At 39.8% G+C, this 19,682-nt stretch overlaps 1 protein-coding gene across 1 annotated transcript; it reads left to right on the forward strand.

The window, feature by feature from the left end:
* Positions 1-1,595: 1,595 nt before the first annotated feature.
* LOC307251639 (monoacylglycerol lipase ABHD2) lies at positions 1,596-19,067 on the forward strand. Its single transcript, XM_080029021.1, has 12 exons — positions 1,596-1,776; positions 3,073-3,146; positions 3,622-3,663; positions 3,961-4,176; positions 8,037-8,212; positions 8,893-9,060; positions 9,534-9,717; positions 10,820-10,912; positions 11,966-12,070; positions 12,287-12,356; positions 12,462-12,546; positions 15,517-19,067. The coding sequence occupies exons 4-12, from the start codon at positions 3,968-3,970 to the stop codon at positions 15,723-15,725; spliced, it is 1,299 nt and encodes a 432-aa protein (XP_079885147.1). The 5' UTR covers positions 1,596-1,776; positions 3,073-3,146; positions 3,622-3,663; positions 3,961-3,967; the 3' UTR covers positions 15,726-19,067.
* The last annotated feature ends 615 nt before the right edge of the window (positions 19,068-19,682 follow it).

Consider the following 19,682-nt stretch of genomic DNA (forward strand, 5'->3'; position numbering starts at 1 on the left):
GGTTGTTATGATCTGCAACTGGATAGCTCAGTAGGTTAAACCACTGACTTTGGTGCAGATAACCTGGGTTCTATTCCAGGGCGGGAGCACGTCCAGTGAGGGTCCTTTGGCAAGACGCCTAATGTTAACTGCCTACCTCCATTTGTAAGTCACATGAACCTTAACTCCGAAATCAAAGATGCAGTAAGACTTTACAAAGTGAACTGAGCTGAAAACTATGGGACTTCAAAAACCAGATGTTCTTTTGGGTCATAGCCAAACTGTGAAGACAGGGAGGAGTGCCAAACCTCCCCACCCTTTTTTAACAATTCCTCCTCGACGATAAATGCCTACAACCATTTTTACATAAATAGATGCATAGACACATATGCAAAGTATGAGTGCAATACTGCTGTGACAATGTGGTTTGAATGATAAAGAATGACACATAAGGAAATATTAGGCACAGTTGATCAATATGTGGCTGAAAATGCAGGCATGGCAGGCTACTGTGACTGAATATATGGAGTAGAAACATGATGCTGTTCATGTAAGAAGGTGTTAACAGGCCTAATATATTCCACATAGTGTGAGGGGGTCTTCAAAACCACAACCTCAGTCTCCTACATCCTTGCTTGGTGGTTCCAAGAGATTTGCCGTGAAAAACAATGCACCTAAAAACCACAGATTTCTTTCCCACATTCTTTCAACCTTTTCCTAATTTTAGTCAAATTAATGGAAGTAATATTCCATCTAAAACTCTGATGCCGGTACCAGCATATTATGTTGGTCAACACAGGACTCATGATTACGAAGTCAGACTACTGGTGCCAGCTCGTGCGTTGTGTAATCTCATTGACCCTCTTTGTCTGTTACTAAACATCAACAACACAGACTGATAAAGAGACACAGAGGACAGCTCTGGGTAAAATTATGATATGAGACTGCGACATTATGACTGACATGGAGAAGAAAAAAAATCATATAGAAGCATTTAATCCATCTCAATAAAAGAGTTTCCTTTTCCACACCAACTCTAGTCAACATTTTTTATTTGAATAGAATAATTTTCTGAATAGGATACAAACTGAATTTTAGATAATATTTTTTGTTGTTTCATCACACATACAAAGAAAATCCAAGGTGGTGTTACTTTATATTTAAAGTGTTACCACAAGTGGTGCCACTAAATCTCACTAAACAATGCATTAAAAGTGTGGCACTCTCTGATTCTAATCAAACTTTAATAGCTTTGCACTTGATGTGTTCACACTTCGGATGTTTTAAATAACAAACATTTACGAACATATAATGGCTCTTATTGTCACTGTTATATTATATTAATACTGTAAAACACATACTGTAATACATTAGTTTTGTTGTTTGATGAACAAATCATAACCCAAAAAGAATATAGGCTATTTAGGCTAAATGGAGCTGTAGAGTAGATGTTATGTAATCTGGGTGTTTCACAAATAAAGGGGCGTGGAAACCGACTGTCCTGGAGCTCAGCTACTACGTCACCGAACGTCCCGTCCAATGGAAATATCCAGTATGCAAATTACAGATTCTTCCAGGAAGTGAAGTCGTGGATGTCAGAGCTTCAGTTGGTTGCTGCGTTGCTGCCTTAGCTAGTGAGGCAATCGTCGGTTCTGTGGACAGAGAGGGCGTCCTACACATCAGGCAATCATGGTTTAAAATGGAACACTAAACAAGTAAACAAACAAACAGACGCAATGCCACGAATATAAAATCGGCCTGTCGCTTTTTAAGCAACAAGGAGCTCATCATTTTGAGGTAAGTGAGCAAAAGATGCTGCGTATGGTTGCCCAAATGATGCTGCTGCCTCATTTAATCGATTACTAACGGCAGAAATTAGGACCGTTAAACGACTCTGTCCATTGAGCTATCTAAAACTAAGGGTAAAGCAGAAACACGTCTATTTGTGCTGTTTTTTGACTGTTTATTGGTTGAATGTGAAGTTTACAAGGAAAATATTCAGCAAGCCCGTCCAAACGGCGACATGGTTTATTTTTTTCTGGGCCAGTAGGGCGAGCGAAGATGCGGCGGTGGGGCTTTGTCGGCCTTCTCCCGGACAATAACAAAACACAAATGCACAAGTGAACGTACTTTATTTGTACAAATGTTGAACTACCTCCCTTCTCGCAAGTTTAGCCAGCTAATGGGCATTGTTATGTAGCCTATATACGTGCCCGGGCTTGTTATACGTCGTGACAAATAAAGCGAAGAGCTAATATTAGCAGCTGTTCTCATGCCAACATTGTATCGTTTATTTACTGACACAATGATGACACTTATAATATTGGCATTAGTAGGACACACAGCTGTCAGACATTATGTTAGCCTACACTTTGGATTTGTTTATGCAGTGGAGCCTGTCGAAGACAATGGTATTAGTTATTATTTTATGTGTTGATGTGATGAAGCTAATTGTATGAAGCTGGGGATAGCCCAGCACCACGCCTGTTTGAGGCTGAAATGTTGTGTTCGCAGCCATATGTCATGTTTGTTTGTGTGATTCCAGTACTTCTAGAATACTGAGGCTAAACACTTTTTTGTAGGTGATGATCTTGAATCCAAGTTGCTTGTTTGAACACAGACAGGTATCAGTTAAGCCCTGATATAAATATTATATAATCAACAGGATTGAAAGGAAGCATACACTTTATTCTTACACAAGGGCAGATCAATACACCTGCTCCTGATATCTCTTGATGAAGTCAAGGTTAAGGACAGGGCTGTTAAGCAGTAATACATCCAGGTGGACTGGACTGCACTGTGTAGGTGATTCATGATTTGTCTGTAATTACATCTGTCCACCTACCAAAAAAACACAACATAACTGTTACCGTTGATCCGATATCAACATCCAGTAATTGACTAATCGTTACATCATGCTTACTGGTGCATCTTTAAAGCTGGTTTCTGACAAGACACTGACTGGCATCTTAAGGACACTGATGTGGAGTCGACTCAAGGCACTCTACCACCACAGCTTAAGGAAAAATGGAAAAGAACACTTTGTATTAATTGCTGTTATCAAGGGGTTAATGTCATTTTCTCTGTCTTTAGGTTTGACCACATCACTGTGACTTCACATTGTCGGACACTCGGCACAGGTCGTTACTTGGAGGTTAAAATAAAATGTAAGTAAAAGCAAAGTGTTATCAGCTTTTGTTTTTCATATTCTATGCCAGTAGCATCAACTCACCATTATAGTAAATTTTTTCTGTGCCATAACAGAGGAAGGCATTGTTGTCTATTTTTGTGAAATCCTGTAGCACAACTTCCTTTTTGTAACAACAGGGAGGATACTGTGGCTCTTCTGTACTCTTTACGGTTCCTGTTTTTTTCTCCTTTGTTTTTGCTTTGAAAGTATATAACTTTTAAGCAAATGTGTTTCTAGAACCGCATTGGTCCATACAATATAATTCTGTTATTCAGTCACAGTGTGTCTGCTGAATAAGCATTATTTATTTAAAGTAAAGTCTGCTTCTGTATCTTCTATGTAACAAAGCTTCCTATTGGCACTTTGTGAGCCGCAATGTAATTAAGGGGAGCGTATTAAATAACTGACTGTGCTTCATCTGACCGAGTGGCTCTTACTCTATATTCCCACAGATCTGTCACTACAGCGCCTTGGGCACCAAGAGGAAAATTGAGGTCGGTCCGACATCATCAGATATTTCTCTTTTCCATTTCTGTGCTCTATCCCAGCTCTGACCTGACCACAGTTAACCAAGCACTCAGGAAAATAATTGTATCATTTTGTATAAGCCATTGCTACTTTTTCCTAATGAAGTAAAAAAAAAAGGAAGTTTCAGATAAAAAAAAAATGCTGTTTCTTAATATACAGTATTTAATTTAATGCTGAAATTAGAAATGTAGGTCATTTTGTGTTTCACAATGGCAAAGCACGGAAACTTGAGTTTGATCTACAGTTTTTGCTTTTTTTTTCAGAGCAATCATGAGCACCCACGACTCAGACGTGCACACCATCTCTCCGGAGCTGCCGGCCATGTTTGATGGCATGAAGCTGGCTGCGGTGGCCACGGTGCTCTACATCATCGTCCGCTGCTTGAACCTCAAGAGCCCCACTGCATCACCGGACCTCACCTACCAGGACACACCACTCAACCGCTTCCTCCTCAAGTCCTGTCCTCAGCTGACCAAAGAGTGAGTCGCGTCCCTCAGCTCTGTCTGTCTGTCTGTCTGTCTGTCTGTCTGTCTGTCTGTCTGTCTGTCTGTCTGTCTGTCTGTCTGTCTGTCTGTCTGTCTGTCTGTCTGTCTGTCCGTCCGTCTGTCCGTCTGTCTGTCTGTCCCTCGCGGCGTTACCATGGAAACAACACTGCTTGTTGTCAGTCAGCCATCTGGGCCTGCTGGGAAGGTAGCAGTTTGTCTGGCGGTGGTCGCAGCTGTCATCAGTGTTCCTGAGTGTGCCTCGTGGCTGCACCAGAGATGCCTGGCTTTACTGTCAGCTCTAGCATAATTTAACACCAGCCTGTATTTTTTTGGGGGGGTTATCCCAATGGCAATCTGGGTTTGTCACACAATCTAAAGTCATTCACCTAATGACAAAGTCATTCACCTAATGGCAAGGGAATTTGCATATTTGACGACGCCATTTCACCCTTAGGAAGTCTACTATAATTTGATCCATCAGGATGTATAGTACCTGATGCAAACAAGTGTTTGTTTGTAGAGGCAGTGGGAGCTAGGTCTTTCCTGTGTAGGCTAAACCAGGTTAGCAGCTGAGCTCCAATGTCCTGTGGTCTGCTGATGTTGTAATAACACAGGGGAACTTTCAGCTTTGTGGGGTGGCTCACTACTAGCCTTCATCCCCAGTGTCTGCTTACATAACCGATTGTTACCGTGCCCTTTGCCTTTCAGCTGCATGGTCAGTGAATCATTAGGCCACACCGATGATTGTTATCTTTTTCCCCCAGGACAGCCATATTTTTCTCAGAAATACATGCTTAGTGTGTAGAACTGAAATAATTGAAGTCCTGCAACCCGTTGGCATTTTGGATTTTGTTGTCGGATCATCTGTGTTCCATCTCTTTGTTGTGGAGAAGTCACGTTTGTGATTACAATGACACCCTGCAGTATTGCATAACGCAGATCAATTCCAGAGCGGAAAGCATTGGAGGGATTTTGTGAGGTGAGCAGAGTCAACGGCATATTTTATCAGGCTATGTTTGGGAACATGCACACACGCGTTAGAAGGTAGCATTTACCATTGAAAGAAGGCAGTCTGTAAATCACAATGGAATAAAGAAGGTTTACTCCCTATCACCCAAATTCAACAAGAGAGATCACAACCTACTGTCACTCCCAAGGATTTTATTTTCCACTAAGAAGTAAAATGTTCCGTTCTGCACGTTCATTTGAATTGTCAAAACTATTTTAATTGGTTATGTTAATATGGATTTCTCTTACTACTATGTTGATTAGAGGAAGAAATACCAACAGGGAAAAAAACTGTTGTCTGGAGCCTTTGACAAACTTAAAGGTTCAGTAAGCGGAATGGTCAGTTTAGCTAACTTCCTGTCACTGACTGCAGTTAGCAGTCCCCTCCTTCGTCCCCACGTCACCACATTAATGCACTGCGGTCTTCAAACAGCGAGTTATCTCAGATAAGTAAGTGTGATGAAACATGATAAAAACCATCAAAACAGACATTGGGAAGGATTTTTACCTGCTCCGCCATTGTAGGCGCATAAACATTCACCCATCTGTGCTCTGCACGTCCACCGGCAGTGAGACGGGTGCCGGTTTGTAGCGTTCTCTCTTGTGGTTGGATATCAGTTTCGGGATCCCCTAAAAGTTTATTTGCCGATTACATGCAGAGCGGGTGACTGAGAGATCGGCTTTATGAAACGCGCACACTATGTAAGTGATCACTGTATGAATAAAGAGCGATTTAACACTTATATTAACATAAATAAATCGCTTACTTCACCTTTAACTAACCTGTTCGTGTGCTGATCCTCCTGTACAGATTACAACAGTAAGGTTATCCTATTCAATTAGTCATAAAGATGAACCTTGCAGCACACCTTCTAGAAAGGTGTGGTAAAGTTTCAGCCACCCTACAGTACATGCCGCAGGTAATTACATTATTACCAAATGGAGGTAGCCAGCTTTTTGATGAGGCTGTACAAGTTTGGAGAGCGTGTGTAACTGTTGATGTAATTGCACTCTTTGTAGTATTACCTAGTATCTCTGTGTTTTGGTGTTCTGTACTGTCCACTCAACTAGGGTCCAAGCTACAACTTTTCTTTAGTTCATAGATATGCTTGACCCACTGGTCTCTTCCTTTTCAGCAAGTCTAACAAAAAATAAAATCCAGGTACTTTGTTAAATAATTGAAGGAAAGTGTGAAAGAGGCAAACAAATGTTGGCTAATGGCTTAAAAGCTTGTGTGTTTTATTTTTTAGATGTCTGGCTAGTATTTAACTAAACCTGTGAACTCAATTTCCCATTTGAGTAGCTTTAAAACTATATTCAAGCTCACTCTACAGTCAATGACAGTGTCACATGACCTAATCCTTTGTATGGTTGCACTGGCAACAGTTCATGAAAAGCAGCAAATAGTGATTTGGCTGTTATCCGTATAACTGGTATTTTGAGCAACGATTTATAATATTACATTTATGTGGCTTTCCTTTATATTATACGATGGGCAGCTGAGAAGAACAAAAATACAATTTCCAATCTTTTTACCCTCAAGTTGTTGTCATTGTTATGGTCTCAGCTTGGAAATAAGATGGTGATCCATGATAATGTACAACACAATATTTCAAAGGAATATTACGTAATCTAAATAATTGACTCCTACTGCTCGCTCCTACAGAGGAGTCACTGGAAAATCAAGTTAATATGCTGCTCATCATAACTTCTCAACAGAATGACGTTAAGTAATTCATCAGATGCTTTCAAACAAATTGAAAATGGAAATTGTCCATCTTTCATTTTTAATAGCATAAGTCTCTACACAAACTTTTCACAAATGAAGGAATATCTACAGAAATTCTCCAACCAGTTCAACATCATTGCAGTGTCAGAAACATGGATTAAAGAAGGCAAAAACATGGACTTTGAACTAGAGGGATTTAAACTGGTTTGTGTCAAAATATAAGGTTTTAAATCGTAAATACAATGTGCTCTGCAATTGATTACCTAATGGAATGTGTGACTATTGAAAGATAAATGTTAATTATCAGCTGTGTGTACAGAACACCCGATTAAAAAATGGAAGACTTTATAGAATACATGGGAGAATTACTTTCAAAGGCAAATCAAAAGAAGATATTTATCTGTGGGGATACAAACATTGATTTACTTAAAAAAAAACTCATTCACTGACTGAAAAATTTGTAAATACACTGCATGTTATGGGACTGCAGCCGAGGTCAGCAGACAGACTGACTGTTTTGAATACTTTTGCAGATGTGTTTAGACTACCAGAAAAGAAATGGACAAGGCCATATCACTATCTGCATTGTCACAGGCAGAGAGGAAAATGGAAAGCATGTTTGTTGTACACTGGCAATGAATAAGGAGACCTAAAATTGTCTGTGTATTGGAATGCATCTTCTTTAAAAAACAAAAACAAAAAAAAAACAGTTTTAACTGTATCAGTAGCTGTGTATCTGAATCTTATGGCAGTGGGGGTGGGACCTGATAAGCCTTTGGCTTCTCCTGCCACCCTTCGGACGATAACACAAAGTAATATGTATGAATATGCAAAGAGAAAATTGTGTATTGTGTGTAATTGTCCGGAAGAATAAACAAAAAAAAAAAAAAGTACATGTTGTACCATGTTGGCTGCAGCAGAAATGTGACTTTGTATGCAAACTGTGTGCCAAAATGTCTGTCATAAACCACCAATGCAAATGTATCTGCTCAGGATAACACTGTGTTAATGTCATTTCTGGGCACTAACCTTGTGCTCTCATCGTTGCATTAGTTAAAATAAAATGTTATATTTTTCGATCACATTTAATAGCAGAATCCACCTTTGTGTGTTTTAGGTACATTCCTCCTTTACTGTGGGGCAAGAGTGGTCACCTGCAGACGGCTCTGTATGGTAAACTTGGTCGGGTGAGCTCACCCCATCCCAGTGGAATCAGGAAGTACTTGCCCATGCAGGACGGGGCCACTGCCACCTTTGACCTCTTTGAACCACAGGGGGATCATAGAACAGGAGGTGATCCAAATCTTCTTTACTAGTATTGTCATTTTGTTTTGTTGTTGTTCCTCTATATTGTATTTCTACTGCTGCTACTATTGTCTGCAATGTTCATGCAACACCTATAAAGTGTCTCTGTCCTGGAAGAGGGTATCCCTCCTTAGCGTGTCTTCCTGAGGTGTATGTGTCCCCGATAGACATTTGGAGGTTCAGGAACAGAGGCTGTTGATTGCAGTACAGATTATAAAGGCCTCCCGGGCTATATGGACAAACTTGATTCTAGATATTTGGAAAACCAAATGATAAAAATGAGGTCACAAGTGGTATTATGCACAGCTTTGAATATGGTTTGGTTTTCCAGTTCTGCTATGATAATACAATTGACTCTCTCTGAAATCTTTTCAAATGAGGCGTAACTTGTTTGTAGTGCAGTTGTGTGAGGACAGCTAGAGATGGATTCCTTGAATGACCCTGCCACCTTAGTTGATCTCGTGATCCTCTCAGAAAGTCTCTAAGCCTCACATGACAAATCATTCCCAAAAAGAGAGCCTTACTATTTCCATTCTGTTAAACAGAAAAACAGCCTAATCCTTTTTATTAGTATTATTTTATTCATTTGCAAGAGTGACAGCTCTTATCAATGCGTGCATAATTCTCGCTGACTCATTTATGTCCAATTCCTCTGCCTGTTTCACCAGATGACATCACCATGGTGATATGCCCTGGTATCGGTAACCATAGTGAGAAACATTATGTCCGAACCTTTGTGGACTACGCCCAGAAGGACGGTTACCGCTGTGCTGTGCTGAACCACCTGGGCGCTCTGCCCAACATCGAGCTTACCTCTCCACGCATGTTTACCTACGGTGAGACCACGGAATGATAACCCAGTTTTGTTTTGGTTTGATTTTAATGGAAGTAAAGGATTTCATTTGGTCTGATCCTCATGACTTTTGGCTCAGTCTGATGAAATATTCCAATTGTCTGTTTGGGTTAGTGCAGAAAGGCCAGAAGTCTTTCACAATAGCATTGACTAAGGCTAAAAATATGAATATATTTAGCTATATATTTTTTTCCATTATTTATATCCTTTGCCTTTGACAAATCTCTTACATCATTTCCAATTTAAAGCTAAAAGGTTATGAGCTACTAAAGTTGCCAGGATTTGAGTTAATAGGAGATTTCAGACCTGCGTTTATTGAATTGGTCTGACAGAGACACAGGTTCAATACCCCCGGGCTTAAGGCACCTTCAGCTGAAACTGCTGAGCAAATAGAAACGCTCTGTCCTTACAGAGGCTGTTATGTATATATTGCTGAATGTGTTGTCTCTCTCACAGGGTGCACGTGGGAGTTTGCAGCCATGGTGGGCTACATTAAGCGTGCTTATCCTCAGACCCAGCTGGTCGTGGTGGGCTTCAGTCTGGGTGGGAACATTGTGTGCAAGTTCCTGGGCGAGAACATAACCAACCAGGAGCGAGTGCTGTGTTGTGTCAGCGTCTGTCAGGGTTACAGCGCTCTCAGGTGGGTTGTTGTCCTCTCATCTCTTAAGTACATGCTATAATCACAGGCACCCATTTGACTCAGCATTAAGCCACAATGTGATGAGTGCGTAATACAATCAAGTGTGTAGTCCTGAGAATCTATAGTGTGAGCCTCTGTGTTTTGTATTTTGATCTGAAATGATAGGTAGCACTTTTTTGCTCAAGCTGTTATTTTTGAAGACAGACTTGTTGTAGAATCTCCGTGATGGGCCATCAGCCTCAGAGGTTTTTTATACACATTTCTGCTGCAGGCGACAACCGTGTTTAACGTCAGTCTGGTTCATCCAGTCAATTTCTCTTCCACAGTTTGCTCTAACTTTGTAGTGTGGATGTTTTTTTGGGTGTTCAAGCTTTGTTTATTTTATATAACACATATTTACCTTAATCCCTTTGCCTGTAAAATGCAATAACAACATGGAAACATTTCCAGAATAAACACTTTGTGTACATAGAGGTAAGTTACATCTGTGAAACACACAGGATAAAACAAATATATTAAACATTCTGTTGTCCAACCACTAGTGCCTGTCTCTGCAGCCTGCGCTCACGTTTGACTAAGCCCCACCTTCTGTGGTTTAGATACAGCCAGCGTCTCTTGGCAGACATGACAGGCTGGGTCTGTTAAAGTTTGGATGTGAGCAGTGGGGAAGTGTGTTTTGTAGAAACTAAAGAGGCCTTTTGTGTAATTGGATTTTCAGGTTTTTCTCTTTTTTTAATGGAATCTCCATTCGAATCAGACCTAACTGGGTTCTATCAGCATTCCTTTAGAACTGTAGCACAAATAATGTGTGATTAACAAATAATTAAATAGTTTTATTTGACCTCAGTTGGTATTGAAATGCCTTAAGTATAATTATAAACATTATATCTAACAGTCATTTATTTGTATATCTTTATTTGCTGTGTTAGTGTTCAGCCTGTCTCTGTCAGTGAGCTGCATGTTAATGCCTGACATCATTGCTACTCTCTCCACCAGCGTGACTCTTTGTCCAGCGGATTACACAGGACATTTGGTGTGTTGTTTGGAATGCTGACAGTGCTGCACAAAGCTAACTTCCTGTGTGGTGGTCTTTTTCTCTCAGGGCCCAGGAAACATTCCTGCAGTGGGACCAGTTCAGACGCTTCTATAACTTTCTCATGGCCGACAACATGAAGAAAATCATCCTCTCACACAGGTATCACTTTTGGTCTTGCACATGCAGCACACAATGTTTCCCCAGAGCTTTTCAGTAATGTGAAGTTTGTTATGGAACTTACTGTCACGTGTATTTGTTATACTTTCATGTATTGTTAAACTAAATTCAAGCAAACTCATTGTAAAAGAGTTTGACCGTGAGTGGGTTTGACCTCCTCCCGTGTATGTGTGTAACGCAGATGGTAGACGGTTGAGGTAATTTAAGATAAGGCCAGAATAGTTGGGATGTTATGACAGAGCAAGGTTGTCTACGACTGGAATGGTTGAGATGCTATGAAGTATTGAAGGCTAAGGCTGTGTAGAGCAAAGTTAAACAATGTTGTATATGAAAACATTTACACACTGTGTTGTCTACAGTTATTGTTTGTTCATTTTAAGAACCTTAACTACTGAAGATAGACAGCCTGTCTTTGGTCCTGCAGTCCTCTCTGTGAATGCTTGCAAGCCATAAAGTATCTACTGAGAATTGGAACATTGTGTCATCTGGTATTTCAATACCAACTGTCATCTGCACTAGACAAACTGATATTTCAGATTGCACGAAAGGTTCTATTCCCCCATTTTATAGTTTAAACATCCAGATAAAAACTCTGTCTCACCCTGTAGATAGATACAGCAAAGAGGTTTTTATCATGTTTAGGAGAGCAGGGGAGTATTTTTAAAGTAGTTTACACTTCCCTATTGTTAGTAAAGAGAATCAAATACCAAAATGATTATTATTAGGTTTTTTTATACTGAGATTTAGATAGATGTAATGCTTTAGTTTATGCTTGTCTCTTTTAGTTATTAATGGTGAATACAGTTACCAATAATACTGTTATTTAGTTGGGAAGGATAGTGTATTTTTTTCTTTATATTAATTAGGAGGGTGGCTTCCGAATAAAATAATTACACTTCGGAGGGTTTTACTTATCATGACTTTCAACACAGTGTTGATTGGACTAGTGGTTGAGTAATTTACGTACTACACACTGAGCCGTCACTGATTTCAACATGTTTGTGTGTCTACCTATGTATTTCCTGCATGTTACAGGCACAGTCTGTTTGGAGGAAACTCAGCTAAAAAAATTATAGATCTAGATCTCAGTCGCCTGTACACAGCGACATCCCTCATGCAGATCGACGATAGCATCATGAGGTATGTGGACGAAGGAATAAGTGAAAGTCACACATCACAATGTTGTTTTGATGTAGTAGATGGCAGATCTGTGTTTACGAATGTCCTTATCTGTATTTTTGCTTGGGACTTACAGTAATGTCCAGCCATTCATCAATGTTAAGAATAGGAAGTATCTCTGGTTTATTCGTTAAGTAGGATTATTTAATGACGCTTTCTCTTTTTGGGTTTCAACAGGAAATTCCACGGCCACAGCTCGCTCAAAGAGTACTATGAGAAAGAGAGTTGTGTACATTACATTCACAATGTAAGACCTTATTCTGCACACACTTACGCTCATCTTATTTTTTGTCTTTTCGTTCTTATTTGTTTATGTATTGATTAGTTTTAATCTATGAATTTGATTTTTCAGGTGAAGGTGCCACTGCTGCTAGTTAACTCTGCAGACGATCCTCTGGTTCATGACTCTCTGCTCACCATCCCGCGCACATTAGCAGGTAAACAAACGCGCGTGTCATGACAAAGAGCAAACTTTTTCAACCATGTTCACCTTAACAACCATGAAGTACAGTTTATAGATTCTTATATTCTATTGACACATTTCATAATTTGTACATGATCCCACTCTTATGGTAAGAGTTATTAAAAGTGTTTCTAAAGAAAAAAAACAAGAAAACAAGCAGAAGGACTTTTTACACTGCATATTGAGTTTTTCCATAATCTCATTTTTAATAACAAGGACAATCTAATAAATATACTACACCATATATGATATATGATACTACACCAAAAATAACAGTCCATACAGTGCAGCTCTTTTAGGGATGGGGCTGATCCAGTCTCGGTATCGGATCTGATGTTGCCGAAACATACATATCAGATATCGGACTGAAAGCTCGATAGAAAATCAGATTTAAAAAAAATTATTTCAGTTTATTATTTAAAAAAAAATGATTTTAACTATGAAAGAGCGAACAAGCCGTGTGATCAGGCGCCAACGTTCGATAGAGGGAGAGAGGACACCACTTTCTAGTTAGACATACAGTACATATCAGTTTGTTAGCCACTGAGCTAACCAAAGCTAACCCCAGTCAAGGAAGTGGAGAGGCTTCTGCACTGTGCTACACATTCAACTATGTAAAATACAGCTAGAGAGGAAGACTGTGCAGATAAACAGACCACCACATATTCTAGTAGGGCAGAAGTGATCATTGTGAGGGGAATTCTTTTTGTGTGACTCTAATTTATATTTTTATTCAAATATTGCATAGTATGCCTTTAAGATAAAACTATATGCATTTGTGTATTTTTCTTGCTCTTTTAAATTAGAATTGCTTAAGCCTTCCTAGCCTTACACATAACATCACCACCAACAAAGAAATGTATAATAATTATGATATCGTATCGGACAGTATCGGTATCGTCCGATATCCAAAACCCAGATATCGGAATGGGATCGGAACTAAAAATAGTTGATCGGTGCATCCCTAAGCTCTGTACTCAGATGTCAGATAGTGGGTATACCTGCATACAGATCGAGGTAGCAAATGTTTGCATCCTCTACTTAGTCAATGCTTTCTTTTCAATACAATAGGCTTGTCCTGTCTGATTAATGGCTGCCTCAAAAAAGCACGCCTGCATTCTCAAAAGGCCTTCTGAGGAGTTTGCTCTTCACCCTGAAAAGTACAAGGCGTGGCACAGTGGTCAAGTCTTTACAGTATGAGTAATGTCTTTTAGTGTGTTACAGCAGCTGTCACACCCTCTCACATAGAGCTGAGTGTCGCTCAATGTATCTGTTTTAAAGGGAGATTACCTCGCTTCACAGGCTCCCAACAGCAGAGTTTTGATCTGCAATGGACAGCTTGAATTTTAAAATAATCTTAATAACAAGAAGAGGTTATATGATCTGTGACTGCTTACACTCTCTAGTGTATTGTCAAGATGTCCGTCTCCTCAGCCTGTGCTATATTCAAACTCACTGACCACTTAAAGTGTTTTGGAAAAGGAAATTCCCTGATGTAAGGGTGTGTGCATGTGTGTGGGTGGCTGAGTCCTGACTGGAAGTATACAGTATGTGACTCTATCCTATATGTGTCTTACTGAAAGGAGGATCAGCTGCCCTTTGCCCTAAAATGTGAGTGACTCAGACAGACGGCTACTAGGAAAGGACAGAAATACACTTGCTGTGTGTTTTGGATTAAGAAGAGTTTAAGTCAGTTATGTGGAAGTAAAGGGGTTATTGGTCCATTCCTGCTTTAGGTTACGTTGTTCTTTAAATACATCAATCTATTGTCTGTGGCTACAAGTTAGATCAAATTTACCCAGTGTGACTGTAGCACCAGAAAAATAAGCAGAATATTGAGTTTTTTTTTGTATGAGTTGGATGAGCCCCTGGATAGTGCATAGTGGTGAAAAGCCCTTAGGGATCTTCATCACTAGTCAACTGCATTGGGCTCACCCACTGACCCGGACAGGAGCAGGAGAATAAAGAGATCCAGGCCAATCCTTTTCGGGGGATCACTCTGCGTGGTTCACATTCATACAGCAATCAGAAATAGGTTAACAGTTTATCTGCAGTGTTGTGATGTACTTTGAGTTGATGTTGTATTTCTTATGAATGAAATAAAATCTGTAAGGATGGATTGTCTACCCCTTGCCATATTTATTTTAATATAATATGTCAGTCAACACCCATAGGAATCTGAAGGAGAATGTTGAGTGTGTAGGTGTAGCCCTCACTCAATCCTGTCTTTTCAGTTGTTAATAATTACAATGCATTGCTAGAAGTATGTAAACACCTGCATCACACCTATATCTGGTTGTTGAACATCTCATTACAAAACCATGAGCAACGATGTGCTGCTGTTTCAGCCGCCACTCTTCTTGGAAGCTTTCCAAAACATTTTGGAATGCATTAGTGAAGTCTAGTTCTAATCAATAACTTGGTGCATCAGTTCATCCCTTTCTATAATCCAGTTAAATTAAACTTGGACAAAAAACAAATTTTTTCATGGACCTTGCCTCTCCACAAAGACACAGACGGGTGTGTCCACAAAATGTTTTGGCCATATTGTTACAGTCAAATGTGCCTATGAGACCTGTCAGTCAATGCAAACCCATCTTAAGTGTTTGTGTCCTGAGTCCTCTAATTTTCAAAATGATCTTCAAGTTTTACATTGGAAGAATAAGATTAACCATTAAAGCCTGAACAAGAAGTAATGTTTACATTAAGTATCAGTTTTCTGTTGTCCATTAAGTTGAATTTTTGCCTCTTCAATAAACATACCTGCCAGACATTGAGTCATGCTGTAATCTGTTTGACCATGCACACGTGCCTTTGCTATCTTTACAACAGGCATAAAAAAAACTCCCTGGCAAGTCTATATTTGGTCATGTGTCCAGTATTGGTGGCATGCTGTACAGAGTTCATCAGGCTAATTCTTCCTGTGTGCTGTGTCATCCTCTAGCAAAGAAGCCGAATGTGGTCTTTTCCCTAACGCTACACGGAGGCCACCTGGGCTTCTTCGAGGGGGCGGTGCTCTTCCCTCAGCCTCTCACCTGGATGGACAAAGTCATTGTGGGCTACGCCAATGCCATGTGCCAGTGGGAGAAACAGAAACCGCCGTGCCAAAGCACACACCTGAGTGAGAGCACCTGTGCAGAGGAAAAAGCCTAAACCTATGTTTAATTTCTTTCTAACTCCACCCCACTCTCTTCCCTCTCACCCTCTCCAAACACCCCCCACTGTCCCAGCACTGAGGAGACACCTGAACTAAACCTTAAACTGTTCTGTCTTTTCTGCCTTCTCCTCTGGTGCTTCTCAGCGCTCCCAACCCACACTACCCGTTCACACACACACAGACACATACACACGTCTCCATGCCTTCACCAGGGCCTCCCTCGGTAGACAACATCACCTTACAGTATGTGACGGAACAAAACAAAACAAAAAGCCTTTTGTGCTCTTTGCTGTCGCAAGGACTTTTGACTTCAGAGCAGGAACATTTCCTCTCTCTACATTTACACAGCAGCGATCCCTCGGCCACATCGAGGCATTGACCAAATAAGACGAGATGTGAAGTCAAGCTGGCATTAAAGCGAAAAGCAAGAGCACCACTTTTAAGAGTAGTCCAGTGAAAAACAAGAGCACACAAGAAGCCTCCAATTACCGTAAACAAGGACTGTGCTGCAGTCGGTGCCCATTTACTGAACATGTAAGAAGCTCACTGCTTATCACCGCCAAGGCCATGTAGCCTAGTCTGCTGTCTTAACCAACGCAGCGTCTTTGTAGTGTGTATGTATGTTACTCACAAATGCAGTGTGTATGTCTGTGTGTGTGCCAGTGTAGACTCGAGAGTTAAAGACCCGCGACGGAGCATGTGATCTTCATGTACTGTAGGTGTGATCTAAAATCCTCTTCTGTTCATGGTCCATTTACCCTTATAATGCTTGCTCTTCTGAGTGAGCTGTTCCTCTGTTGTTTTTGAAGAAAATGTACAGTTGGGTAAATTAAATATTACTGTGGGATTTTAAACTATTATTTCCAGCCTATCACATCCTCCAGGCACTTATGTTTGGCACTTGAAAGTGTTCAGTGCTTTCCAAACATGTCCAGGGATCAATCGCAGTGGGGATCCATGCACATTCCCACAGTCGCATTCTATCACTTTGATTTAATGCACTTTACAATCTGTATGACACAATCTTTTTTCTTTCTTAATTAGTCAAAGTTATGTAGAGTATTGGAGGGTTTAGCTCTCCTTACAAACTGGAGGGAGCGAAGGATGATGACGAAAAAAAGTTAGATGACTCAAATGTTCCCTGTGCTGTCTTTTGTCAGTGTCTTCAAGCCCTCTTACTCTTCTGTCTGCCTTTGATCAGCTGCAGGTCCAGCCAAGACTCTGATATTACTTCTCTTACTGCACAGACACAGACCTGCCACTGACTAGCCTCTGAGTAGTTGGGTGCCAGCCTCTGCCATTGCACAAAGGCCAGCACTCGACCCATGTAAATACCTCATTTAGTGCAAACATCGGCATTGACCAGCAGATGATTCTGTGCTGTTGGAATTTTTGAGAAATGCAGCCCATTATGAGGCTGTTTTTTTTTTTTTTTTTTTTTTTTTTTTTTTTTGAGAGAGAGAGAAAGTTCAGCTGTGTAAAGCAGATCTTATTCTTATAATTTGAGCTGTGAGGTGAGATGAGTAGGAGGGCTGAGGATACCAACACTAAACCAAATGTTCATTTCAGTGGATTGTTTGTAGAATACTGGTGATTATTTTAATTGTATAATTGGATGGAGAACACTTCATGCACGAAATAAGAGACAAGGGATTATTATAATTTTTTTTTTCAAAGACAACTTTGAAAAGCTTTTCTTATTTTTGTTACTAAGCTGAGTGTAAAAGCTCTAGGGTGGATTTAAAAACTGCAGTGAATTGCTGAAATTATACTGCAATAATGGGATCTGTGGACTTTTCAAACCTGAATGAACTTTGTCCTTAAGGGCTTAGGAAGCTTCTTCCAGTCCAGCCAAGTCATTTGTTGTAGTTGTAGCTACTGAACACTGTGATGAGACAGATTGGTGGTTTGAAATAAAGGATCAGCAGTGATTGACAACAGCACATAATTTAAGGATGTTTAGGCCAAGCTCTGTCTTGAGTTTGATGAATTCATTAATGGAACTAAAAATGGAAATGCCAGATTTTGAAAAGGAAATGAAACTGTATTGTGGAGTCATCATGGCCAATGTGCAAATCACTTGCTGAATTGTTTAGGTCGATCTGTCTGAGCCACCACCCTCTTTCTTTGCTTTTTCCTCTAGAGACAGTCATTCTGCTTTATTAAAAACACAAATCACTGTTGCCATCTGTTGTCAGGGAGACGTAACTACAACTGCTGGGCAAACGCTTCTTCATTCAATTGCACTGAGATGAAATGGTTCATGGTTCACTCTGTCCACAGCTCTCATTTAAGAAACAACCGGGTGTGGTTTGGATTTATATTTGTATTAAATCAGATGTATATCGACGACACCAGCACAAACCAGGATTCTGCAGTAAGAGCCATCAGTCTTCTTTTGAAAATGTTGCCTGCCCCCTAACTTTGCACAAAACTGCAGGTTTGGATGTATTATTTGGATGTATTTTTTTTCTAGTCGATGTTTTGGGTATTTTTATTATTATTATTTTTTTGTATTTTGTTTTTTATTGTTATGACTACTTGTGTTATTTTGTCTGTGCAAATGCATCAGAGTGTGAGTGTTGGCGAGTTAACGTACAGTATGTGTATACTTTGTCATACCACCAATCTCTGATTGACTAAAACCAAAACTTCTTCACTTTGACAATGAAAAAATAAATATATAAAGATAGTGTATATTGAAATATTTGAGGGAACAGGTATGAAAAAAATAAAGGCAATAATCAACTAGAAGGGATTCCCTTGTCATTTTAATGCCAACGTGACGTGGTGATAGACCAAAACTTGATAAACATTAGGTCAATTTATCATGGAGTGTGGAATCTAAACTGTTGTTTTACTGTGTTGATATGAGAATGTACTCCGCTGTATTCATCCTAACCCCAGTAGTTCAACATCTTCTTGTTGGCTCATGTTTAATTGCTTGGAAGCTGAAGATTTCAAATGTAAAACACTCCAGTAATATGGTATGTTGATTACCCCAAGAACACACCTTGAATTGGGAAGAACGTTGCTCAGTGTTCCTCTTAAAAGGACTTTTATCATTTGAAATCTAATCAGCCCAAGGAAACAGAGGTGAGCCCACGGTATGTTAAAACACAGTCATTATTATACAGGTTAGATTTTGTGTTAACAAGCATTTTGATGCATATAGGGTCGCGTAAAAGGTTAAGGGACATGGTGACGAAAAGAAGGGGCACACAGTCACACAACATGATGTAATCTGATTTTGAGCAATGGGTGTTTTTGTTGAAGAAAACCAGTGGTGTGTGTGATCTTATTATGTGAGGAAATATGGTTATTGTGTTCCAAAATAAATTATTTTCTCAAAGGAAAAACGGTTTCTATTTCCTCTTTACTTGCCAGTTAGATTTATTTTTTTTAACTCTTGAGCACAAATGATGTAGAAGCTGTTACCTGATTAATATTTAAGTTTAGTCCTTACAGGGCAAACATAATTTGGATACAAGATTATATTTGTTTGAAATGGACCTTTTCTATTTTATAATACAGTTGAACCCTCTTGTGCAACCGCTGGACGCTTTTAATATATTTATTCCTGAACTTCAGCTACAGGTGACATAACCGCCCACAAAAACGACAATTCCTTTAAATGACTTCAGATTATAAATAAAGAGAAGAAATAAAGATTAAAGATTGGCTGTATGCCCTGCAATTTAATAAATTGTTGTGAAACTGTTTCCTAAAGAGAAACATATGGTGGGAATGCTAGAAATGTGTAATGTGCCTGCTGCTAACTGCTAGCCTGGCGTCTGGGTGCCTTCTATTGGCAGGGCTCAAAATGCTCTGGTCAAAGTATTGCTACACTTGTTCTGAGGATAAGTGCCACATTTTATGTGGATTTGATAGTTGGTCAAAAAGTTGTGTCAAATTAGCAGCCAAGCCCTGCCCATGGGAAGACGTTTGGTCAA

Source organism: Ammodytes marinus (assembly GCF_949987685.1).
Source record: "Ammodytes marinus genome assembly, chromosome: 1".
Classification (NCBI taxonomy): domain Eukaryota; kingdom Metazoa; phylum Chordata; class Actinopteri; order Uranoscopiformes; family Ammodytidae; genus Ammodytes; species Ammodytes marinus.